Source organism: Giraffa tippelskirchi, chromosome 4 (genome assembly GCF_054371585.1).
Source record: "Giraffa tippelskirchi isolate mGirTip1 chromosome 4, T2T-mGirTip1v1.2.pri, whole genome shotgun sequence".
NCBI lineage: Eukaryota > Metazoa > Chordata > Mammalia > Artiodactyla > Giraffidae > Giraffa > Giraffa tippelskirchi.
In genome coordinates this window covers 618,104-643,768 of record NC_137278.1, presented here as the reverse complement: position 1 = coordinate 643,768, position 25,665 = coordinate 618,104, and the positions used below count along the sequence as shown (strand labels likewise).

General features: G+C 54.1%; 1 protein-coding gene across 41 annotated transcripts in view; it reads right to left on the bottom strand.

Annotated features, from left to right (window-relative positions):
• Nucleotides 1-109: 109 nt before the first annotated feature.
• The window catches only part of PNPLA7 (patatin like domain 7, lysophospholipase), a 70,414-nt gene continuing 44,858 nt past the window's right edge, over nt 110-25,665 (bottom strand). For 32 of the 41 annotated variants that reach the window (XM_081593244.1, XM_081593226.1, XM_081593248.1 and 29 more), the window contains 14 exons: nt 17,739-17,802; nt 17,468-17,636; nt 14,217-14,399; nt 13,630-13,748; nt 5,369-5,525; nt 3,421-3,537; nt 3,204-3,273; nt 2,532-2,648; nt 1,929-2,077; nt 1,468-1,620; nt 1,280-1,390; nt 944-1,028; nt 627-730; nt 110-491 (listed from right to left, as the gene is read on the bottom strand). In XM_081593244.1, the coding sequence (XP_081449370.1) occupies nt 408-491; nt 627-730; nt 944-1,028; nt 1,280-1,390; nt 1,468-1,620; nt 1,929-2,077; nt 2,532-2,648; nt 3,204-3,273; nt 3,421-3,537; nt 5,369-5,525; nt 13,630-13,748; nt 14,217-14,399; nt 17,468-17,636; nt 17,739-17,802 (1,682 nt within the window). In that variant the 3' untranslated portion in view covers nt 110-407. The remainder of the gene's footprint in view (nt 492-626; nt 731-943; nt 1,029-1,279; nt 1,391-1,467; nt 1,621-1,928; nt 2,078-2,531; nt 2,649-3,203; nt 3,274-3,420; nt 3,538-5,368; nt 5,526-13,629; nt 13,749-14,216; nt 14,400-17,467; nt 17,637-17,738; nt 17,803-25,665) is intronic. The other 9 variants (XM_081593257.1, XM_081593258.1, XM_081593259.1 and 6 more) reach the window with 3 other exon arrangements.

The window sequence follows — 25,665 nt, the reverse complement described above, 5'->3', positions numbered from 1 at the left end:
GTGACCTCACAGGCGGGCAGGCAACACTATACCCTGCAGGGTCAGGGCTGTGAACTGCTCATCTCGGCGGGGCCCCCGGCCCCAGGGACCTCGGCACAGGGACCACATGTCCCACATAATCAGATCTACCTTTATTGACAGGCAAAGCAGAAACACGAGGGTTCCAACAGGAGAGGCCGCAAGAGCTGACACAGCCCCTATGACTGTTGCGTGTGCAGGGGATGTCAGGGCCAGTGGCCCTCCAGGAGAGGCCAGGGCAGAGTGGCCCCAGAGTGACACTTCACACTGGGCCCCAGCGGGTTTTCCTGGCAGGCTGGAAGAGCTGCAGGAGCTAGGCCCTCTGAGACGGAGCCACAGGAGGTGCTGGCTTCAGGATGCCTCAGGGTGGAACCTTCTCCCCATCTTGGTCAGAGAGCGGGGGCTGAGGAGCCCTCGGGCGGTTTGGGGGAAGCCACACCTCGGTGCTGATGCCGAAGTGAGGGCTCATCCTCCTGTTAGTGAACAGCACATGGCCAAGGTCAAGGTGGGGGCAACCCTGGAGGGCAGCAGGGAGGCAGCAGCTGGCATGCTTTGGAGCCCTCAGTGGGTGGCTCAGCCAAGGGGCACAGGGTATCCAGGCAGCTCACCGAGTCGGAGCCCAGGTCGGCCGCGGCGCTTTGGAAGTCAACGGATGTGTCCTTGGGGCCGCCCAGCAGCACCTCCTCGTGCTCAGTCTGGTAGTCAGACTCATCTGGGCAGAGAGCAGGGCCATGTGGGTCACCTCCTGAGCAGCAGGGGCAGGGGCCATACACAGGCAGGGGTCCCGCTGTGCAGCCAATCAGGTCTAGGAGCTGCCAGAGGGAGCCTGGTGCCCAGGGCAGCTTACTGAGAGTGAGGGTCAGGAGGGGACGTTGCCACCACCACCCTCAGCTGTTGGGCATGTATGTCTCGGAGTCCAACTCACCGTCCACTGCGGCCACCTTGGCAGGCTCGATACGTGATACAATCTCAGCAAGGTCCGTGAAGGAGGCATTGGGGCAGGTGAGGACCTGGGGCGGAGGCAAAGACGACATCTGACCTGCTCCTGACTGCACCCCGCCCTCTTGTGACCCTCTGTGGTCCCAGCCTCCAAGTCGGAGGGGTCGTGGATGGTGGGTGGAGTCCTGAGCAGCACCCACCCAGAGCACCGTCCTCCCCCCATGAGCACTTCCCGGGTGGAGAGTCAGAAGAGGCCCCTGCCTTCTAGCCCCTGGGAGGGTCACGGTGGGCTGGGTAGGGGGCCGCCCGCTCAGGCACTCACGTCCCACGCCTTCATCTTGCTCGTCCCCTGCCGGTCCTGCAGCATCTTTGCCAGTACACCGCTGCGACCCCAGATGTCAAACACTGTCCGGCCGTGCTGGTACCCCACCTCCTGCACACACACGGGAACCCCATGACGGGGATGGGAGGGCAGGGAGGCCCGGGGGTGCAGCCGGCCTGGACACTCACGCAAATCTCATCAAACTTGCTGAACTCCAGGGTGCCATAGCTGTCAATCGGGGGGCGCAGGTACTCGCAGTAGTCACTGCTCTTCACCATCTCCAGCTGCCGGACACAGCACACGTAGGCCAGGCGCGTCTGGATCTCAGCCATGTTCAACACCTGCCACATCGCAGCCACTAAGTGCAGCTGTCCTGTCCCCACGTGGCTCCTGGCCTCCGTCTGGGCACAGCCACTGTCTCCTCCCTGGCCCCTCCATCGCCTCCCCTCCCCCATGGGAAGACTATTTCTGCTGGACTTGCGGGGGGCCGGGCATTCACCAGGGGGTCTGGAGCCTTTATGCATGTCCACCTCCCCCAGGCAGGCAGGGACCACCCCCTGCTGGACCCTCCCTGCCCGTCTCAGGGTCTCAGGGACATGGGTGCCAGGGCGTGGGGAGGAGCAGCCAGGGAAGGCGGGGGTGGGCCCACCTTGACCTTCGTGGCCAAGGGATTCCAGCGTTTCCACAGGAGCCACCATCCTGAGAGCGCGTCCCCGTAGTTGGTGAGGTCTGTCTCATCCCGGCTGCCCACGTCGATGGCGATCACCACCTTTGCCCCCATTGACCTGGCCACATCGGCTGGGGAGGAGGTGGCCTGGTGACCAGTGGGGACAGGTGTGCAGAGCCTTGGGTGGGAGCACAGCTGAGGGGAGGCTGGGGCAGAGCTAGGGGTTGGGGCATAGCCCTGCCTGAGAGGCGCTGGGAGCACCAGGCCTGCGGGGCGGGTCTCCTCTCCACTGTCACACCAAGGCCGGGGCAGGGGCTGTGCAACAGGTGACCAGCGTGCCCCAGGAGAGGCCATGCCCACAGCAGCCCCGACACCTGCAGGCTGTTAGTTCCTGCTGTGGGCACAGATGGGCTCTAATTGCACCGGCCGCCACTTGGCCTTGCTCTGAGCTCTGAGCACCGCGGAGCTGGCAACGGAGCCATCTGCTGGGAGCATTGTCTGCGCACCTCCGGCACTGCCCCGCCGACGGGCACACGGAGCTGTGGGGTCGAGGCAGGCAGGCGCCCCTCCCCACCCACCCAGTACCTGGGAGGTTGTTGATGTAGCCCCCGTCCATCAGCAGGTGCCCGTCTTTGGGGTCGCAGAGTGGGGGCATGTAGCCCGACAGGGACATGCTGGCACGCACGTACCTCCACAGGGATCCTGGAAGGGCGTACAGAGGGGTCCAGGAGAGGGAAGAAGGCTTCCGCTGCCGGCAGCTCAGAGCCTCGCTCACACAGACCCTGAGCCCCCTGCACACCTGGCCTAGCGGAGGGTGCCAGGCCAGGCAGATGAAACCCTTCCTGGGCACCCTCCTCCTCGGAGGGAGCTGGCGGGGCCGGACTTGTTCCGGGCCTCCCCACATCTCCCCTGGCCACGACCTTCTGCCGGCTCTGCCACCCCACTCACTTCCAACCAGACTCATTTCAAGAGGCTCCCCAACACTCTGGCCTGGAAAAGGGCCCTCAGCTGCCCACCCATGGGTTGGCTTTCCCCAGGATCCCCATCGAGCAGTGCCAGGCCCTGAGTGCGATCTGTACACAGCCATGACCCTCATGCCCCACTCTGCCCCCGCCCCCACTGGGGACCCTTCAGCCTTCCGGCCCGCAGCAGAGTCGTTCAGACCTCCCTGAGTCCCTTGCCTCCTCTGGGGGGCACCCCTTCCCTGGAGCTACTCCGCCCCCGCTGGGAGCCTACGCCCTGGGAGGAGGCACTCACCATCTGTGTGGACCCGCATGGCGGAGGCAGAGATGTCTGTGGTGATGGTGAAGTACGGGATCCACAGATCCTGTGAGGGGACAGGACTCAGAAGGGCCAACCCCAGCTGCCAGCCCTCAATTCTCAGGGCCCAGGGCGTCCAGACCCAGGCAGGCTGAGACCGTGGACGCTGTTGGGACTCCCAGGGCAGTCTCTACGGGGGGCGGGGGGGAGGCACCTCGATCTGCCTGTTCTTGAAGACGCTGCAGATGCTGCTGTTGAAGCCAGCCCCTGAGAACATGGAAGTGATGGGGTAGGTCAGGTCCAGCATGGTCTTCACCATTGACATCATGTCCTGGGGGGGCACACAGGGCACACGTGAGGCCCCTTCAGAGAAGAAGAGGCGCACACCCCTGCCCGTAGGCACAGGCAGCAGCCAACCCCGCGGGACCACCCAGAGCCTGCATCAGAAGGGGGTGGGCACACGGGCACACCTGCTCCCTGCAAGCACAACAGGGGCCTCCAGGAGGCACCCAGGGCCTGGGGGGAGCAAACAGCACGTCCTGAGTGGCAGGGCCTGGAGGTCCCAGGGGAGCAGCTGCTGACCCCTGGCAGGCTTGACCGACTGGACCCTTGCTGCCCGCTCAGAGGGGCTGGCTCTGGGCATGCTGGGACGAGGCCACCCAGGCCCAGGGCCGGCTGCACGCCCACCGCTGCCCGTCTCCGGGTGCCAGGGCACGCGCTCCATCTGCCCGACAGAGGCAGGGCCCTGCCAAGGGCCTCACCTCCACAGCCGGGACCCTGGGGAGCAGAGGCCTGCCCTCCTCAGTGAGGCTGGGCAGCTCGGCCTGTGAGCACAGGACCAGGAGCGCCTGACCCCTCAGGGCTCGGGGTGAAGAGGAAGGGGCCTCCTCCCTCCCCAGACAGACCCTGGGAGGGCAAAGCTCAGGCAGGGGCTGCAGGTGGAGGGGGGTCACGTGCCCACGTATTCACATGGGGACCGGGACGAGCAGAAGGAGCACACGTGTTCTCGGAGGACGGGGGCCCAGGACGGCCCAGCATCCCCGGGGTCCTCTGTGGCCAACGAGCCTCTGCCTCCTGAGGAAGCCCTGCTCAGCACCACAGCCACCCACCACGCCCCTCCACGGGCCCACAGGCAGGGCCGCAGGGCGCCCCCCAGGTTCCAGCCCCACACCCGCGCAGAGGCTGCTCTGCAGGCTCCCGTGGCCCAGAAAACACTCCAGATGGCAGGACATCAGGCCCGAAGCTCCATGGCTGTTCCCACACCCCCAGACCAGCAAGGTGAAGAAGGGGGAGACCTGCCCTGCTGTCTCTGGGCCCTCACTGAGGATATTCACTGAGGACGGACCCTCACTGTCCCCTGGGGCCACTGCCCTCGCAGGCTGTCCTCAGGGACAGGGGCCTCAGGGACATGAGCACTGGGCAGACGGCCCGCTCTGAGAGCTTCTGCGCAGAGCATGACCGTCTCCTTTTCTTTTAAAAATGAGAATGCCACTTCCAAGCCCTCTCACGGTCTCAGCCAGGGCTCCGTCCTGCCCCCCTTGGGAGGAGCCTTTGGGAGGGCGAGCTGAAGCACCCTCTCCCCCGCCGTCCCTCCGTCCCACTCGGGCCCCAGATTCTGGACTGTCCTCTGGCACCCGTTCACTACAGGGCCCACTCTATCAACAACGTGTATTTCTTATTCTCTGACATTTGGGGTCTCACATACCCAGGGAGAGAGACAGCCCAGGGCCCACCCAGCTCTTCCAGAGACCACACCCAACCCCCTCTATCTACCCCACACACCAAGCCTGAATATCTCAGGGCCAGGTGCCAGACAACAGCGGACAGCTCCGAAGCCCCCAATCTGCACGAATTGGAACGGGCGGGTCTCAAGCTGTGCACCCTGCCCTGCCCTGCCCTTGCCACACAGACCCCCAGGCCCAGGCCTCCCCCGCCTGCCTACCAGCACTGGTGCCCCAGCGGGCGTGGATGTGAGGTGCACTGTGGGCGCATTAACCTGTCCTCAGGCACCTTTACAGCAAGACCAGGCACCAGCGCCGCCGCCGCCTCCAGCACTGAAGTCCTTGCTGTGCCCTCCCCGCTCCCCCAGCCACGCTGCAGAGCCGCCTGCAGGGGGCGCCAGTCCCCAGGCCCCCGCCGCCCCTGCCCCTACAGGGCCTCACCTCCGCCCACTGCTTGGCCCGGATGCGGATCTGGCTGTAGCTGCGTTCCTCAGAGTACAGGGCGCCCATGAAGGCCCCGATGGACGTCCCTCCGACCATGTCCACAGGGATGCCGCACTCCGTCAGGGCCCGGATGATGCCCACCTGCGCACAGCCTCTACACCCACAGGAGCAGGAAGTCAGCGCCCGCTCTGCCTGCCAGGACCCAGGATGGCCGTCCTGTCCTGACCACCCCTCAGCGCCCATGTCCTGCACACGTCATGGGAAGTGGGGCAACGGTGGCAACTCAGACAGGGGCAGCGATGCTCCTGAGTGGTAGCTAGCACTCAGCCTCCTTGTGGGGGCGCTGGTGCTGGCTCCGGGGCAGGCGAAGGCTCGCCTCCCCACTTATGCGGGGCGACCACCACACAACCAGAAACACCACCTGCAAGGAGCAGAGACCCCGGGGCCGCAGTGGGAGTAGGGACGGATGGTAGGAGCCGACAGAGCGACACCTGAGAGACAGGGAGGTCGGGAAGGTCTAGAACCGACGACTGACATCGAGCCTTGGGTTCAAGAAGCATTCGAAATGCAGAGCATAAATTAAAAACCACACCCTTCCCACAGTGCTGGCGACCCGAGGTGAGGAGACCTTCAGACCAGACCGAGAACAAAAAGGCATGCTCCCTTCAAGGGGCAGCACCTCTGAGCCGCGCCCTGCCCGCGCTGGCTGCGAGGTCGCGGCCTCACCGCCCGGCCCTTCACAGACAAGGTCTGCTGGCCCGTAAGTCAGGAAAGAAGCAAGTTTCAATCGAAGAGGGTAAAATTAAGGAAATAATAAAGACCAGAAATTAATGAACCAGAAAACAAACATAATAGAGATGACCCTGAAAGCTACAAGTAGGTGCTTTGAAAATACGAATTCAGTTGATAGCTCCTGGTAAGACTGATCCAGAAAAGTAAAGAGAGGGGGAGAGAGAGACGGGGTGGGGGGAGGGACAGAGAAGGAGAGAGAGAGGAGGAGGGAGACAGACGGTCGTCATAACTAACCTCAGGACTGAAAAGGGGAACACCCGTACAGACACTCCAGTTAAGAAGTTAGCGTTAACTTTGTGTCTTAAGTAGGAAAAATCAGATAAAATGGACACACCCAAGTTATGAATAACATAGCTTACTAGACCTGACACTAAAATTAGAAAACCTGGATAGTCCTATAACCATCAAAACAAGTGAAGTTTTAATTCTTAAATACTCACAAAATTTCATGTCCAGATGGTTTTACGAGTGAACTGTATAAACATATAGGGAAGAAGGGCGCAAGCCACATAAGACCTTCCAGACACCAGAAGCGGCGGCAGACACACCGGCCTGCGTTTCAGGCGAGGACCCGAGGGCAGGGCAGACACCGCAGGGCCACCGGCCGATGAGTCTGTCCCAAGGGGGTGACGCTAGCATCACTCAGTGTGACCCATCACATCAACAGGATAAAGGAGGAAATCACACAATCCCACAGACCCAGAAAAACAAGCCCCCGTGATAAAAACTCGGTCGACTAAGAACAGAAGGCACTCCCACAGTCTGGTAAAAGGGGTCTCGGAGACCAGCAGCTGTGCGGCGGCACTCAGCCATTAAAGGGAATGCGGTCCTGACGCCGCGGGCAAGGCAAGGGCTCACTCAACACCTGCTCAGATGTGCGGAAGCTCTAACCAGTGCAACAGACGAGGAAGAGAAGCAAAGGCGTGTATGTACTTTGGACAGACAGAGGAAATATTATATTTATTCTCGGAAGACATAACTGTATATATAAAAAATGCAAAAAAAACTACAAAAAAGGAAATAGAAGAAGTGAATTTACCAAGGTTGTAAGACGACATATTGACAAATATCATTTATATTTCTACATACTGGCGACAGATAATTTAAAATGAAATTTAAAGCAGACCATTTACAATAGCAAAAACCCATAAAATACTTGGATGATTCTAAAATTTACACGGAGGTGCAGAGGAATGAGGACAATCCAAACAATTTCAAGGAGAGGGAGTGTGAAGGAATCACACTGCCTGATGATTTCCTACAGAGGCTCCCTGCAAAGCCAGGGCAAGGGAGACGGCGTGCAGTGTAGTCAGGACAGCAGGCGCCCAGAGCAGCCCACACCTGGGCAGGTGCTTGTATCTGAGTCGGACGCCGTGGCAGCTTAGCAGGGAGGGAGCGATGTGAGGGAGCAGACCCTGGCTCACCGAGAGCTCCCCACTCAGAGGTGGCAGCTGTGGGGGGGTTGCAGGCCCAGAAGCTTCGAGAAGATGAGGGCCCAGCAAGAGCCCCAGAGCCCCAGAAGTCAGACTGTACGAACCCGGGAGATCCCACTTCACCAGGTTAAAATGAGCTCGTCGAAAAGAGCCACTAGGAGACAAAAGTCAAAGACTGGAGACAGTGTCAGTAATAAATACATCTGGCACAAGACTTCTATTCAGACTACACACAACTCCTCCAACAAAACAGCAGAGGACACGCCACTGGGAAAGGAGGCCCCGGAGCCCGAGTTCAAGGAAGCAGACCAGGTCACAGCGGCACCAGGAGCGTGGCCATGCTCGCCCTGACAAGGCCAAGGGTGACAGAAACATGGGCAGCCCAGGCCCTCACAGCCTTCGGGGGGTTGAATATATTCAACTATTCCAGGCAGAGGTGGCTCTGCTCCTAGGCATCATCCCACAAGGAAGATTCATGTGCAAATGCTGACAGCCATCCTGTGCATAGTAACCAAACCTAGACCACAACCCGAATGTCACTGGCCAGAGGAGGACCAGCACAGCGCGGAGCCCAGAGTCCAGGCAGCGATGCTACAGGTGCAGCCGGGGCTCACAGACAACGCCATGCACACGGGGCTCACAGACCGCGCAGACACAGGCCAGCACAGGGCGGGAAACTCAGCAGGCGAGCTCTGATCATCTCAGAGAAACTCAAACTGCGAGACCCAGGCACTTCATCAGGTGCTTTCAGAAACACGAGAATGAACAGACTCGCCTGCAAGACCCAGGAGGAACAGGCCTTGGGAACAAAATGACACTGAACTTCACAGCAATCCCAGAAGCTACACGGACAATGGGAAGAATTCCCAGGGAAACCACTTCCACCCAGAATCCCATAAGCAGACTGTCCTGCAAGTGCGCACAGAACCAGCACACTCTCTGCTAAGCTGGCTCCGGGCAGCACACTCTCTGCTAAGCTGGCTCCGGGCATCTGCTCTCAAGGAAACTTCTAGAGGATGAACTCTAACAGAATCAGGAATATAGCGAGACGGAGGAAGACACGGTACCCAGAAATGGAGCTGGAAACAGAAACGGGGCAGCTCCCAGATCACAGGGACAGAAACTCCAAGGCAGCGCCTCGAACTGTCCCCGGGAGGAGGCCGCTGCCCAGCACAGCAGAGCTCCCCGGGCAAGCGCGCGAGAGGGGGCGGGGCCTGCAGCGGCACCGGGCGGACGGTGTGCACGCGGCAGCGGCATTGGCATCACTCCAGGGGAGACACGGCTCCGCAGGGGCAAGCCCCACCTCGTCTAAGAGCGCCAACGGTGCGCACTGGCTGACAGGGAGGGGCCACCCGGGACCCTGAGCTGAGGAGGAAGCAGAGACCAGATGACAGACATGGACAGAGTTTAACTTTGTGTATGGTTGTGCGGGCTTAGAACTCAATAATTTAGAACTGAAAAAAATGAAAAAGACAAAAACAAAGTCCTGCTGTGTAGCACAAGGAACTCTGTTCACTATCCTGTAATAATCCACAATGGGAAAGAATATATATGTGTGTCTATGCATAACTGACTTCACATTCCAGGATGTCTGGCTCTAGGTGAGTGATCACACCATTGTGATTATCTGGGTCGTGAAGATCTTTTTTGTACAGTTCTTCTGTGTATTCTTGCCACCTCTTCTTAATATCTTCTGCTTCTGTTAGGTCCATACCATTTCTGTCCTTTATCGAGCCCTTCTTTGCATGAAATGTTCCCTTGGTATCTCTAATTTTCTTGAAGAGATCTCTAGTCTTTCCCATTCTGTTGTTTTCCTCTATTTCTTTTGCATTGATCGCTGAGGAAGGCTTTCTTATCTCTCCTTGCTATTCTTTGGAACTCTGCATTCAGATGGGAATATCTTTCCTTTCCTCCTTTGCTTTTCGCTTCTCTTCTCTTCCCAGCCATCTGTAAGGCCTCCTCAGACAGCCATTTTGCTTTTTTGCATTTCTTTTCCATGGGGATGGTCTTGATCCCTGTCTCCTGTGCAATGTCACGAACCTCTGTCCATAGTTCATCAGGCACTCTGTCTATCAGGTCTAGTCCCTTAAATCTATTTGTCACTTCCACTGTATAATCATAAGGGATTTGATTTAGGTCATACCTGAATGGTCTAGTGGTTTTCCCTACTTTCTTCAATTTAAGTCTGAATTTGGCAATAAGAGTTCATGATCTGAGCCACAGTCAGCTCCCAGTCTTGTTTTTGCTGACTGTATAGAGCTTCTCCATCTTTGGCTGCAAAGAATATCATCAATCTGATTTCGGTGTTGACCATCTGGTGATGTCCATGTGTAGAGTCTTCTCTTGTGTTGTTGGAAGAGGGTGTTTGCTATGACCAGTTCCTTGTCTTGGCAAAAATCTATTAGCCTTTGCCCTGCTTCATTCTGTACTCCAAGGCCAAATTTTCCTGTTACGCCAGGTGTTTCCTGACTTCCTACTTTTGCATTCCAGTCCCGTGTAACGAAAAGGATATCTTTTTTGGGTGTTAGTTCTAAAGGGTCTTGTAGGTCTTCATAGTACCGTTCAAGTTCAGCTTCTTCAGCGTTACTGGTCGGGGCATATATTTGGATTACTGTGATATTGAATGGTTTGCCTTAGAAACGAACAGAGATCATTCTGTCGTTTTTGAGATTGCATCCAAGTACTGCATTTCAGACTCTTTTGTTGACCATGATGGCTACTCCATTTCTTCTAAGGGATTCCTGCCCACAGTAGTAGATATAATGGTCATCTGAGTTAAATTCACCCATTCCAGTCCATCTTAGTTTGCTGATTCCTAGAATGTCAACGTTCACTCTTGCCATCTCCTGTTTGACCACTTCCAACTTGCCTTGCCTTAGAAAGCATCACTACGAACAAAGCTAGTGGAGGTGATAGAATTCCAGTTGAGCTATTTCAAATCCTGAAAGATGATGCTGTGAAAGTGCTGCACTCGATATCCCAGCAAATCTGGAAAACTCAGCAGTGTCCACAGGACTGGAAAAGGTCAGTTTTCATTCCAATCCCAAAGAAAGGCAATGCCAAAGAATGCTCAGACTACCACACAATTGCACTCATCTTACATGCTAGTAAAGTAATGCTCAAAATTCTCCAAGCCAGGCTTCAGCAATACGTGAACCGTGAACTTCCAGATGTTCAAGCTGGTTTTAGAAAAGGCAGAGGAACCAGGGATCAAATTGCCAACGTCCGCTGGATCATCAAAAAAGCAAGAGAGTTCCAGAAAAACACCTATTTCTGCTTTATTGACTATGCCAAAGCCTTTGACTGTGTGGATCACAATAAATTGTGGAAAATTCTTAACGAGATGGGAATACCAGACCATCTGACCTGTCTCTTGAGAAACCTGTATGCAGGTCAGGAAGCAACAGTTAGAAGTGGACATGAACAACAGACTGGTTCCACATATGAAAAGGAGTACATCAAGGCTGTATATTGTCACCCTGCTTATTTAACTTACATGCAGAGTACATCATGTGAAATGCCAGGCTGGAGGAAGCACAAGCTGGAATCAAGATTGCTGGGAGAAATATCAATAACCTCAGATATGCAGATGACACCACCCTTACGGCAGAAAGTGAAGAACTAAAGAGCCTCTTGAAAGTGAGAGAGGAGAGTGAAAAAGTTGGCTTAAAGCTCAACATTCAGAAAACTAAGATCATGGCATCTGGTCCCATCACTTCATGGGAAATAGATGGGGAAACAGTGGAAATAGTGTCAGACTTTATTTTTTTGGGCTCCAAAATCACTGCAGATGGTGACTGCAGTCATGAAATTAAAAGATGCTTACTCCTTGGAAGGAAGGTTATGACCAACCTAGATAGCATATTTAAAAGCAGAGACATTACTTTGCCAACAAAGGTCCATCTAGTCAAGGCTATGGTTTTTTCCAGTGGTCATGTATGGATGTGAGTTGGATTATAAAGAAAGCTGAGTGCCGAAGAATTGATGCTTTTGAATTGTGGTGTTGGAGAAGACTCTTGAGAGTCCCTTGGACTGCAAGGAGATCCAACCAGTCCATCCTAAAGGAGATCAGTCCTGGGTGTTCATTGGAAGGACTGATCTTGAAGCTGAAACTCCAATACTTTGGCCACCTCATGTGAAGAGTTGATTCATTAGACCCTAATGCTGGGAAGGATTGGGGGCAGGAGGAGAAGGGGATGACAGAGGATGAGATGGCTGGATGGCATCACCGACTCGATGGACATGGGTTTGGGTAAACTCCGGAAGTTGGTGATGGACAGGGAGGCCTGGTGTGCTGCGATTCATGGGGTTGCAAAGAGTCGGACACGACTGAGTGACTGAAATGAACTGATGTATAACTGAATCACTTTCCCACACACCTGAAACTAATGCAATATTATAAATCAACTATGCTCTGGTGTGAAACAGAGAATGTAAATGAGGAAACAGCTGTGGAGCGGCTAAAACGTCTGCAGAATGTTGTCTTGGGACAACTCTGGATTTGCTGACAGGCAGGATGGGCAGAAGGCACTGTGTGTTACACAAACACTACAGGGCCTTACTAAATGCCACTTTGATGAAATTTTCATTAAAAATGCTGCAGCAAACCAGGTCCAAGTCTGGACCAGCTGCTCCAGGCACCTCACTGTCCCAGTCCACAGAAAGTACCTGAGTGCCCCCCTAACCTGGCAACACTGAGCAAATCGCCTGGTTTTCCAGGCCCACTAGCTCAGCTTTCAAGTAAAAACATGGCACTAATGATGCCTCTGAATTACCCAAGATGAACAGGCGTGCTCACTGACCCCCCACCCAGGCCAGGCCGCAGTCAGGACACCAGTATCTCCATGTGCCTGCAGCCCGTGGGGTCCCTGCTGGCAGCCCGTGGGGTCCCTCCCAGCGGCCTGAGGCCCTCAGAGGCGGCAACAGGCAGCAGCATGGCCTGTGAAGGAAGATGAAACCAGGGAGGAAGCTGGAGTAAGAGGCGGGGTCTTCAGGAAGAGCGGCGGACCAGCATCCAGCCCACTTTCCCTTCCCTAAGGGTCTCGGGCCAGAGCTTCAAGCCTCAGCATCTCCAGTCCTAGGGAAGCGAGGAGCGTGAGTCCAGTTAGACAAGCAGTTCCGAGGCTCATCTGCATTATTTCTCAGACCTCATCCAGCTATGATTTGCCGAGGAGTGGAGGAGCTGAGCAGCGTGGGCGCCCACCCTGGCTCTAAGGGGCGTCCGCCTTTGGGCCCCTCTCTCCTCCAGCTCACTCCGGGAGGGGTGTCCTCCAGCCAAGGGAGGTGGCGAGCCAGGCCCCTCCACCGGGCCCCAGGGACAGGCGGCCAGCACCACGAGCCAGGCCGGCACCAGGGAAGCGGCACACAGCGGCCAGCCCAGGGAGTGCCGTGGTGTCCCCCGCGGCCAGGGGCCCGGGCTCCAGCCTGCAGGGCACCCCGGCCCTGGGACCAGCCCTCGGGGGGCAGGGATCCAGCACAGGGCCCCTCCACACACCACCGCTTCACCTGGCGGCCTGGGCCTGTCGCATCCTCACCACACACCTGCCCTCCATTTCTGCCCCGCGTGTAAATTTCTCTCTAACACCTGTCAGGAGAAGGGCAGCAGGTGTCAGGGCAAGCTGGGGTTCAAGTCGTTTGGGCTCAACGTCCCTGAGGAGCCCGCCCACCAGCCCAAGGAGTTAATGGCTGCTTCAGAGGAGCAGGAGCAGAGCAGATCCCTGTTTCATAAAGTGGAGAGAAGCTCGCTTGCAGGTTAGAGGAAAGAGGAGACAACCAGGAGGAGACAGGCCCTCCCGCGGCCTGTGTGGAGGGGCCACACCTGTGCGTGGGGAGCTCACAGGACCCATGCCCGCGCTCATGCACACCCACAGCCACGCACACACCCACGCCCATGCACCCACACACCCACAGCCATACACACACCCACGCCCACATACACAGCCACGTACACACACTCTTGCCCATGCTCCTACACACACCCACACATCCACGCACTCACATGCAGGGAAGGGCATGGGAAGGAGAGGGACTCACCTTGCTCCCCCCCCCCCAAGGACCAAGGCGATGGCATTGCCGGTCAGCACCCTTGCCAGGCGGGAGAAGTCCGAGTGCCGGTCCGGGGGCCTCTGGCAGACCCGCTCATACAGCTCCACCTACCAGAGAGGCCAGCAGACAGGGCCAACCTGACCCAAAGCTGTCTCCAGGACACCTCAGTGCCTGGGCTCGCCTGGGAGGGCCCCACGGCCCTGGGCCCAGCCGACACCTGCCACCCCATGTGGACGGTGTGTGGGGCCTGGACGTCTGGGCCTCGACCCCACAGTCAGTTGTGTCCACCGTGCTGCAGGGCCCCCGCTTCCACTGCAGCCCGTGCCGGTCTCCAGGGCTGAGGACCCCGAGGAGGAGGCGCCTCAGGATTTGCGGCTTTTCCTGTCCCGAGGAGGCGGCAGGGCCGACCTGAGCCCCGGGCTCGGCTCTGGCCCCAGGTGGGGGCTCCTCCATCAGAGGGGCCACCAGGCAACAGTCAGGCTCAAGCAGAAGGAAGAGCCTAATCAGCGCCAGCGGCTGGGGTCGGGGTGGCGGGAGGGCAGGAAGCAGGCCGCGGGCCTGGGGCCCCCGCTCACCAGCTTGGGCAGGCTCCTCCCGGAGAAGACCCGGCGAGGGCAGCAGAGGTGCAGGTGGCCAGAGCACCAGCCCCGCATGTTGAGCCACTCCACGGTGCGGGCCGGCGCGGGCCCGTCCTGCCGGTGCAGCAGTACCAGCTGCTTCTGGGCGCGCACGGCCGAAGTCTCCAGCATCTGCTCCAGCTGAGGGAGAGTGGAGCCGCAAGTCAGCCAGCCCAGCAGAGCCCCGGCCCTGGGCAGGACAGGGCCGATGGGCAGCACAGGGCGGCCCACGGCGGCCCCAGGCTGGACGCCGCCTCGTCCACCAGCCCACACGGGTCGTGGCACCGGCCCGGCTGTAGTGCGCTCAGCCCTTCCTCTGTGAAGCCGGGCCCCGGGGGTTGCGGCTGTATGCCCGCCGAGCTCTGCGGGCAGAGCTGTCTGCAGGCAGGGAAGGCACCGCCCTCTGCTTCTCTAACAGAAGAACACACACACGCTGCAACCTTCTTCAGCAAAGGGGCACTGCTCCTGGCAGAACTGGAACCCGCAGCAGAGATGACGAGTTTGTAGCTGACCCAGGACAGGGCGGAACTGAGATGAGAACAGAGGACGGACACAAAGCAGAGACGAAGACTCCTCTTGACGCCAGGGAAGCTGGAGACTCGGGACCCCCGGTGCAGGGCGCCGAGGACAGAGCCCCAGGCCTTGCCTGGCAGCACGGCTGACTGGAGTGGGGTCCGGCAGCTCTGAACCTGAAGACACAGCCTCTGGCTCAGCAGCGTTTCTAGGGGGTGCCCTGAAGACACCCTGGCACACGCGTGTAGTGAGGAAACTTCACAGTCCGCTGACAGAGCAGACAGATGGCGGGGCATTCACAGATAGAAACTAAACAGCCATAAGACGAGTAAAACAATATGGACAAAACTCAGAAGTGTAAGCATCGAGGAAAAAAGGAAATTTCAAGATGGTATAGGCTTCAGCAGTATGTGAACTGAGAACTTCCAGATGTATAAGCTGGATTTAGAAAAGGCAGAGGAACTAGAGATCATATTGCCAACACCTGTTGGATCATAGAAAAAGCAAGGAAATTCCAGAGAAACATCTATTCCTGCCTCACTGACTACACTAAAGCCTTTAATGGTGTGGATCACAACAAGCTGTGGAAAATTCTTAAAGATATGGGAATACCCGACCACCTTACTTGCATCCTGAGAAACCAGTATGCAGGTCAAAAAACAACAGTTAGAACCTTACATGGAACAACTGACTGGTTCCAAACTGGGAAAGGAATACAACTAGGCTGTGTATTGTCACCCTGCTTATTTAGTTTATATGCAGAGTGCCTGTGTGCTTAATAAGTCCCATTAGTCGCGTCCGATTCTTTGTGATCCCAAGGACTATAACCTACCAGGCTCCTCTGTCCATGGGATTCTCCAGGCAGGAATACTGGAGTGGGTTGCAATGCCCTTCTCCAGGGGATCTTCCCCACCTAGGGATCAAACCTGTAGCTCCTGCATTGCAGGCGAATTCTTTACCACTGAGCCACCAGGGAAGCCCATATGCAGAGTACATCATGCAAAACTCTGGACTGGATGAATCACAAGCTGGAATCAAGATTTCCAGGAGAAATATCAACAGCCTCAGATATGCATATGATACCACTCTAATGGCAGAAAGTGCAGAGGAACTAAAGAGCCTCTTGGTGAGGGTGAAAGAGGAGAGTGAAAAAGTTGGCTTGAAACTCAATATTCAAAAAAACTAAGATCACGGCATCCAGTCCCATCACTTCATGGCACATAGAAGGGGAAAAAACTAGAAGCAGTGACAGACTTTATTTTCTTCGGCTCCAAAATCACTGCAGACAGTGACTGCAGCCATGAAATTAGAACACATTTGCTCCTTGAAAAGAAAGCTATGACAAACCGAGGCAATGTATTAAAAAGCAGAGAGATCATTTTGGCAACAAAGGTCCATATAGTCAAAGTTATGGTTTTTCCAGAAGTCACATACGGATGTGAAAGCTGGACCACAAAGAAGGCTGAGTGCCGAATAATTGATGCTTTCAAATTGTGGTGCTGGAGAAGACTCTTGAGAGTCCTTTGAACTGCAAGGAGATCAAACTAATCAATCATACAGGAAATCAACCCTAAATATTCATTGGAAGGACTGTTGCTGAAATTGAAGCTCCGATACTTTGGCCACATGATGGGAAGAGCTGACTCACTGGAAAAGACCCTGATGCTGGGAAAGACTGAAGACAGGAGGAGAAGAGGGTGACACAGGGTGAGATGGTTGGAGGGCATCACCGACTCGATGGACATGAATCTGAGCAGACTCTGGGACACACAGAAGGACAGGGAAGCCTGGCGGGCTGCCGTCCACGGGGCGGCAGAGGGTCCGGCTCGGTGTAGTGACTGGACAACAAACCAACCAAGATGGCATAAAGTAGAACAGTGTTCACATAAAAACAGCGCCAGAGACACACACAGTAAAGTGAGACTCTGGCTTTACAAGAGACCACCTCAGGGGCGGGGCTACTGCCTACTTCATGGTATCTGTCTCGGTTCAGTTCAGTTGCTCAGTCGTGTGCTACTCTTTGTGACCTCATGGACTGCAGCACGCCAGGCCTCCCTGCCCATCGGCAATTCCCAGAGCTTACTCAAACTCATGTCCATCGGTCGGTGATCCCATCCCGCTGTCTCATCCTCTGTCATCATCTTCTCCTCCCACCTTCAATCTTTGCCAGGATCAGGGTCTTTTCACGAGTCACTTCTTCGCATCAGGTGGCCAAAGTATTGGAGTTTCAGCTCCAGCATCAGTCCTTCCAATAAATAGTCAGGACTGATTTCCTTTAGGATTGACTGGTTGCATCTCTTTGCAGTCCACTCTCAAGAGTCTTCTCCGACACCACAGTTCAAAGGCATCAATTCTTTGGCACTCGGCTTTCTTTATAGTCCAACTCTACAGTATCCGTACGTGATACCGGGAAAACCATAGATACCTGCCTGCTCCTGCTAAAACAACGCCAGAGGTAAACACAGGAAAATGTTTTCAAAATGTGGAGAGCAAATGTCAAGGTGTTTGTTCTTACTATTCATCCCTTCCTGAGTTCTTGAAATATTTCATTCAAAGGAAGAAAGACAAACCGGGTCTGAAAAAGAGCAGGCCAGGCTAGCCAGGGCCTGCCCAGCCTGCAGCCGAGAGGCCACGCCCACTACTCGGCCCCGCCCGCCGAAGCCCCGCCCACTGCCGCACTCCCGAAGCCAGCTCACCCCGCCGACAGTGGGCTCCTGCTCGCCCAGGCCCACGACGAGGATGCAGTCCGCCTGCCGGATGCAGCACTGGGTCCAGGGTGTGAGTGTGCTGTCCGCCTGGTAAAGCACGATCCGGTGGATGTCCTCCTGCTGCCCCAGCCAGCTGGACAGCCGGTACTCGTGGATACTGGAAGGCATAGACACCCTGGTGTGTTTCATGGCTGGGCAGGGGCCCCCGAGAGCAGGAAGCCGAGCTTGGCCAGGCTGTTCCCACGTGGAGGCCGCTTACCTGTCCAGAGCAGCAGAGCCAAGGCGCTGTTTTATGCTGTCACTGGTCAGCAGCAGGGCAGGGCCTGAAAACAACCACCAGATGCAGAAAACTGCCGGCAGCCCACCTTGGAGGACAGGCGAGGCCCTTCCTTCTCTTGGAATCTGCTTTTCGGGAAAGCAGTAAACCTCTCACGGTTCTCCAGGAAGTGTCTGTGGCCCTGAAGGAGACCCTCCGGGCAGGTGAGCCTGCGGTGTGCCAAGGGAAAGGCTGCGGCCAGGTACAGGGATGGGCAGCCTCTCTGAACCTCAGTCTCCTCTGTACACCCTGTGCTTGAATTTCTGCAGCTCTGAGACTGTGTGTGTGTTGGGGGCAGGGGAAGCACAAGCTGGTAAAATGCAAGATCAGACAACTTCCCCAATCCAGGTCAGTGACTGCCTGGACTCCAGCAGATGTGGTTTACCAGGAAGGAGATGCATGCTTTCACACGCTGTGTGTCTGGGGTCAGCTTGTTCTTCCATCTATAGAGTGGCTCAGATGGTAAATAATCTACCTGCAAAGTGGGAGAACTGGGTTTGATCCCTGGGTTGGAAAGATCCCCTGGAGAAGGAAAAGGCTACGCACTCCAGTGTTCTGGCCTGGAGAATCCCATGGACGGTACAGTCCATGAAGTCGCAAAGAGTTGGACACAACTCAGTGACGTTCACTTTCACTTTGGGCTTCCCTGATAGCTCAGCTGGTAAAGAACCCGCATGCAATGCAGGAGACCCCGGTTCGATTCCTGGGTCAGGAAGATCTGTTGGAGAAGGGAGCTGCTGTCCGCACAGACACACGTGCTCAACCAGGAGGGCTGCCAGGGCTGGGGACAAAAGCTGAGAGACAGCGGCCCTCGGGGTCAGGAAGGCTGCTGGACTGCTTGGATGAAGAAGTCCTGCTGCAGCAAGAGGAGCCCAGGCTCCCCCTGCACTGGCATCTGAACTTCCCTGAGGGCTTACAATTAGAAGGGGAGAGACAGGAAATCACTGCCTGTGTTTACCTGGAAGTGTCTGCTTTCTTGACAGCACACAGAATAAGGGCGTGTTCCACACGGTAGAATACTCGCCTAGAGCCAGACATCCTGGAGCACGAATTCAAGTGGGCCTTAGGAAGTATCATTACAAACAAAGCTGGTGGAGGTGATGGAATTCCAGCTGAGCGATTTCAAGTCCTAAAAGGTGATGCTGTGAAAGTGCTGCACTCAATATGCCAGCAAAATTGGAAAACTCAGTAGTGGCTGCAGGACTGAAAGGGTCAGTTTCCATTTCAATCCCAAAGAAAGGCAATGCCAAAGACTGCTCAAACTACTGCACAATTGCACTCATCTCACACACTAGCAAAGTAATGCTCAAAATTCTCCATGCTAGTACCTGAACTGAGAACTTCCAGATGTTCAAGCTGGATTTAGAAAAGGCAGAGGAACCAGAGATCAAATTGCCATCATCCGTTGGAATGTAGAAAAAGCAAGAGAGTTCCAGAAAAACATCTACTTCTGCTTTATTGACTATGCCAAAGCCTATGACTGTGTGGATCACAACAAACTATGGAACATTCTTCAAGAGATGGGAATACCAGACCACCTGACCTGCCTCCTGAGAAATCTGTATGCAGGTCAAGAAGCATCAGTTAGAACTGGACATGGAACAACGGACTGGCTCCAAATTGGGGAAGGACTACATCAAGGCTGTATATTGTCACTTTGCTTATTTAACTCACATGCAGAGTACATCATGGAAAATGCTGGGCTGCGGATGAAGCACAAGCTGGATTCAAGATTGTTGGGAGAAATATCAATAACCTCAGATACACAGATGACACCACTCTTATGGCAGTAAAGAGCCTCTTGATCAAAGTGAAAGAGGAGAGTGAAAAAGCTGGCTTAAAAGTCAATATTCAAAAAACTAAGATCATGGCATCCAGTCCCATCACTTCATGGCAAACAGATGGGGAAACAATGGAAACAGTGACAGAGTTTATTTTCTTGGGCTCCAGAATCACTGGAGATGGTGACTGCAGCCATGAAATTAAGACACTTGCTCCTTGGAAGAAAAGTTATGACCATAAAAAGCAGAGACATCATTTTTCTGACAACGATTTGTCTAGTCAAAGCTAGGGTTTTTCCAGTAGTCATGTATGGATGTGAGAGTTGGACCATAAAGAAAGCCGAGTGCCGAAGAATTGATGCTTTTTAACTGTGGTGCTAGAGAAGACTCTTGAGTCCCTTGGACAGCAAGGAGATGCAACCAGTCAATCCTAAAGGAAATCAGTCCTGACCGTTCACTGGAGGGACTGATGCTGAAGCTGAAACTCCAATACTTTGGCCGCCTGATGCGAAGAACTGACTCATTGGAAAAGACCCTGATGCTGGGAAAGATTGAAGGTGGGAGGAGAAGGGGACGACAGAGGATGAGATGGCTGGATGGCATCACCAACTCGATGGACATGAATTTGAACAAGCTCCGGGAGTTGGTGATGGTCAGGGAAGCCTGGCGTGCTCCAGCCCATGGGGTCGCAAAGAGTCAGACACGACTGAGCGGCTGCACTGAACCGCAAGGTGATGCCCGTGAGGTGGCCGCTGGTCTGACCTGCAAGGGAGCAGCTCTGACTCAAAGGCAGAAGCCTGTGGAAGTGGGGGAGCAACTCCTCCGGGGGTCGGGACAGAGGGCGTTGGTCCCACTAAGGCTGCACTCCTGCTTTGGGGGCCGGGCACCCACAAGGGTCTGACAGAGAGGGAGCCCTCTCGGGGCTGGAGGGGCTCTCAGCCTGCGAGGGCGGGCACTCCTGGGCACTGCAGTGACTAGTTCTGTTCACCTCTTGGAAGTCTAGGACGAGATGGGACAGGCAGGCCGTGTCTGCTGCAGGAATACTGAGGAGCCCTGCCTGAGGCCCTGGGGACCAGTGCTGGGCTCTCTCTGACCCTTGGTGCACATCTGCTCTAGGCCCCTGCCTGGACTCGAGGGTTCTGAGGAGGCCCTTGGGAAAGTGTGGAACCCCTAGGAGTGCTCTGGGCTCTCAAGGCACTGGCTACAGCCCTGGCCAGTTAGGAATGTGGTGACCAGCCTGTCCCTGGGAGAGGTCTGCCTAAGGCCCAGGCCATGGACAGGACCAGGGTACTGCATGGATACAGGGTGACTCCAGGTACTCCGAGTCGGCTCTGTGGGGGCTGCTCAGGCCTGGAGAATCACTGTCAGCCTGGCTGTTACACAGCCTCTCCTCCAAACTGTGGAAGCCAGAGGAACTGGCTGACACCCTGAAGCTGGAAGACAAGGCCATCGGCCTAGATCCTCTATCTACAAACACCCTTCACAGATGTGACCACCTTTCAGCAAAGGAACCCTCAGGGCAGGGTCCAGTGGTTCTGAGTGAGGGCTCTGGGTCAGCTGAGGAGCCTACAGAATGCATCCTGACTCTATTTATCTCATAATCAAAACCAATCCCCAAAGGATTGTAAACTTGACAGGTAATACCATAACATTTTTAAAAGAACCTCTTCATGATTTGGGGATAGGATGAGATTTCTTCAATAAAATGCAAAAATCAGTAACAATATAGGAAAAAAATGATAAATAAATTGGTCCATATTAGAATTAACAACTTGCATTTGTCAAAGTCAGTGAACTGGATGCGTGCTGTCATGTCCAACTCTTTGCAACCCCATGGACTATAGCTCACCAGTCCATGGGATTCTCCAGGCAAGAATACTGGGGCGTGTTGCCATTTCCTCCTCCCGGGGATCTTCCTGACCCAGAGTTGGAATCTGTGTCTCTTGTGTCTCCTGCATTGCAGGTGGATTCTTTACCACTGGTGCCACATGGGAAGCATTTGTCAAAAGACATCATTAAAAGAATAAAAAAGCAAGCCACAGAGGGAAAGATATCTGCACTTTCGTCCGAAAAACCAACTGTATCCAGACTGCCCATTGACAAGGAAAGATAACAGCCCCACAAAACAGTGGGCAACTTGACAGGCATTCAGAAGAAGGCGTCCCAGTGGCTGCGAGACAGACTTTTCAGCTGCTGGGAAGTGCAGATTCATGCTAGATGCGACACTGCCTCACAGTCACAAATGCCCGGCAGCACAGCACACCCTCTCCCTTTCCTCCAGAACAGACTGTATGCGGGGCCACATGCCTTCTGTTGTTGTTGTTCAGTCACTAAGTTGGGTCCAATTCTTTGCAGCTCCATGGACTGCAGCATGTCAGGCAGGCTTCCCCATCTTTCACTCTCTCCTGGAGTTTGCTCAAACTCATGCCCGTTGAGTCAGTGATTCCATTCAACCATCTCATCCTCTGTCACCCCCTTCTCTTCCTGCCTTCAATCTTTCCCAGCATCAGGGTCTTTTCCAGTGAGTTGGCTCTTCCCATCAGGTGGCCAAAGTATTAGAGCTTCAACATCAGTCCTTCCAGTGAATATTCAGGGTTCATTCCCTTTAGGTTTGACTGGTTTGATCTCCTTGCAGTCCAAGGGATTCTCAAGAGTCTTCTCCAGCACCACAATTTGAAAGCATCAATTCTTGGGCATTCAGTCTTCTTTATGGTCCAACTCTCACATCCATACATGGCTACTGGAAAAACCATAGCTCTAACTAGATGAATCTTTGTCAAAAAAGTGATGTCTCTGCTTTTTAACATGCTGTCCATGTTTGCCATAGCTTTCCTTCCAAGGAGCAAGCGTCTTTCGATTTCATGCTGCAGTCACCATCTGCAGTGATTTTGGAGCCCAAGAAATTCAAGTCTGTCACTGTTTCCACTTTTTCCCGATTTATTTGCCATGTATGGATGTGAGAGTTGGACTATAAAGAAAGCTGAGCACCAAAGAATTGATGCTTTTGAACTGTGGTGTTGGAGAAGACTCTTGAGAGTCCCTTGGACTGCAAGGAGATCCAACCAGTCTATTCTAAAGGAAATCAGTCCTGGGTGTTCATTGGAAGGACTGATGTTGAAGCTGAAACTCCAATACTTTGGCCACCTGATGGGAAGAGCTGACTCATTGGAAAAGACCTTGATGCTGGGAAAGATTGAGGGCAGGAGGAGAAGGGGACGGCAGAGGATGAGACGGCTGGATGGCATCACCGACTCGATGGACGTGGGTTTGGGTGGACTCAGGGAGTTGGTGATGGACAGGGAGGCCTGGCATGCTGTGGTTCACGGGGTCGCAAAGAGTTGGACACGACTGAGCGACTGAACTGAACTGATTTGCCATGAAGTGATGGAATTGGATGCCATGATCTTAGTTTTTTGAATATTGATTTTTAAGCCAGCTTTTTCACTCTCCTCTTTCACCCTCATCAAGAGGCTCTTTAGTTCCTCTTCACTTTCCGCCATTAGAGTGGTATCATCTGCATATCTGAGTTTGTTGATATTTCTCCTGGCAATCTTGATTTCAGCTTGTGGTTCATCCAGCCTGGCATTTTGCATGATGTACTCTGCATATAAGCAGGGTGAGAATACACAGCCTTGATGCACTCCTTCCCAAATTTGAACCAGTCAGTTGTTCCACATCCAGTTCTTCTAACTGTTGCTTCCTGACCTGCATATAAGTTCCTCAGGAGGCAGGTAAAGACTGGATTTACATAAAGTATCTTTTCTGATCGCAATGGTATGAAAATGGAAAATTCAAAATATATGGAAATTAAATGCTTAAACAACCAATGAGTCAAAGAAATCACAAAGAAATGAAGAAATATCTTGAGACAAATGAAAACAAAAGCACAACATCCCAGAACGTACAGGACACAGCGAAAGCCCTGCTGAGGGAAGCTTACAGCTTATAAATGCCTCCTCTGAGGAAGAAGAAAGATCTCTGATCAACAGCTGGCTTTGTACCTTAAGTAACCAGAAGAATCTCAAACTAAACACAGACCCAGAGCCGCGCTGGGGCTGTGCTCCTGTGCACAGGCTTGCCCCAGCTGCGGCGAGCAGGGGCCGCTCTCTGGTTGTGGGGCACAGGCTCCCCTTGCTGTGCAGCATGGGCTCTACAGGGTGCAGCCTGGAGTAGCGCAGCACTGAGGTCCGAGCTTGGCCCGGTAGCTGTGGCGCGTGGACTGAGCTGCCTTGCAGCATGTGCAGTCTCCCCGGACCAGGGAGGAGCCTGTCACCCCTGCGCTGGCAGGCAGGTTCTTAACCACTGGAGCACCAGGGAAAATCCTCTCCCAAACATTTAAAGGAAAATTAATACCGGTCCTCCTCAAACTCTTCCAAAATATTGACTCTGATGGGACACTTCCTGACTCATTCCATGGGGCTTGCACCAGCACCCCCTTACCAAAGTCACGATGGGACCAAGACACCACAAGAAACTACAGATGAGCAACCTTGACAGTGCAAAATCCTCCATGAAAGAGGAGCTGACCAAACTCAGCGGGGTAGGAAAAGGATTACACACCAGACCAAGTGGGACTTATTCCTGGAATTCAAGAATGACTCAATTCATGAATATCAATCAGTGTAATAAATCACATTAACAGAACAAAGGGGGGAAATATGATCATCTCAACTGATGCAGAAAAAGCACTAACAAAATTTAACATCTTTTTATGATATAAACTCTCAACAAAATGTGAATAGCAAGAAACCTTCTTAACATATTAGAGGCCATCCATGAAAACTTGACAGCTAACACCCTCCTCAAAGACAAAAAGACTGAAAGCTTTTCCCCAAGACCAGGAACGAGGCAGGAGGCCACTTCCTGCTCACACTGCCGGGACGTCACTGCCACCCAACGCCACCGACAGTTCAGTACAGTCCCTGTCGCAACCCCCAGTTTCTCGCAGAAACAGAAATTCACACGGACACGCACGCAGTCGCATAAGCGCACCGCGCGGACACCAGTGTCCTGGTCTGGATGCTGCGCTGTGGTTGCATAACCGGGCTGGGGGCTGGCATATGGCTCTCTCTCTTCTCTTTTTATAACTTGCTATGAATCTGTCATTATTTCAAAATAAAAGTTTTTCTTTTAAAAGGGAACAAGCTATTATTATGAATCAGCACATCTGCACTGAACGACTGCAGGTCTTTTGATGTGTCCTGGACAGTCTGACCAACCTCACTGGGAAACAAATGGAGCTTTCCAGATCTGGAACATTTGTTATGAAACAGAGACCAAGACTAATGGAAATTAGTGCTTTCTGTGATTTAAATTTTCACTTGGAGAATAACTTTTAAATATTGACTATTTATAATAGTAGCTCAATTTTGTAAATCATTTTTGTTTGGTATTTATTCAATGCCTTCTGTTACCCCGTGAAACCATTAGGATAGCCCTGTCGCAGAAAACTGACTTGTTGTCTATTACTATGATCACTCACAATTATATAAAAACATATAAGTAAGGCAATGGCAATCCACTCCAGTATTCTTGCCTGGAGAATCCCATGGACAGAGGAGCCTGGTGGGCTACAGTCCATGGGGTCGCGAGAGTCGGACATGACTTACCGACTAAACTACTACTACTACTACTTCCCCAAATCCTTATATATTGTCTTTCCCCCACTGCCGCTTGAGAGCAGTCTCTCAGAGCTATCTGAGATGCCGCCTTCTGGGCTGCAGTCCTCATTTTGCCCCAAATAAAACTTAACTCACAACTCAAAAACAAACAAACAAACATATAAGTAACGTGTTAAGAATATGGAATGCTTTATGATTTGGAGAATTCCTAAGAATTCTCCAGAATTTCAGTTTCTTGTTCTTGAGCCTCAAAGCTTAACAGCTGTCAGGAGCTTGGAAGCATGACCTCAACTGACTGACCGTAACCGAGGGTGTCCCCACACTGTCAGCCGGCTCCCCGGCCGCTGCATTGTCCTCTCCAAGCGGTGGAGCAGCTGTGGGCACCCACCCCAAGACGGGCTTCTGCTGGGGGCTCAGTGGGTTCAGCTGGGAGGAGTGCAGTGTGACTCATCCCAGCTCCCGTGGCAT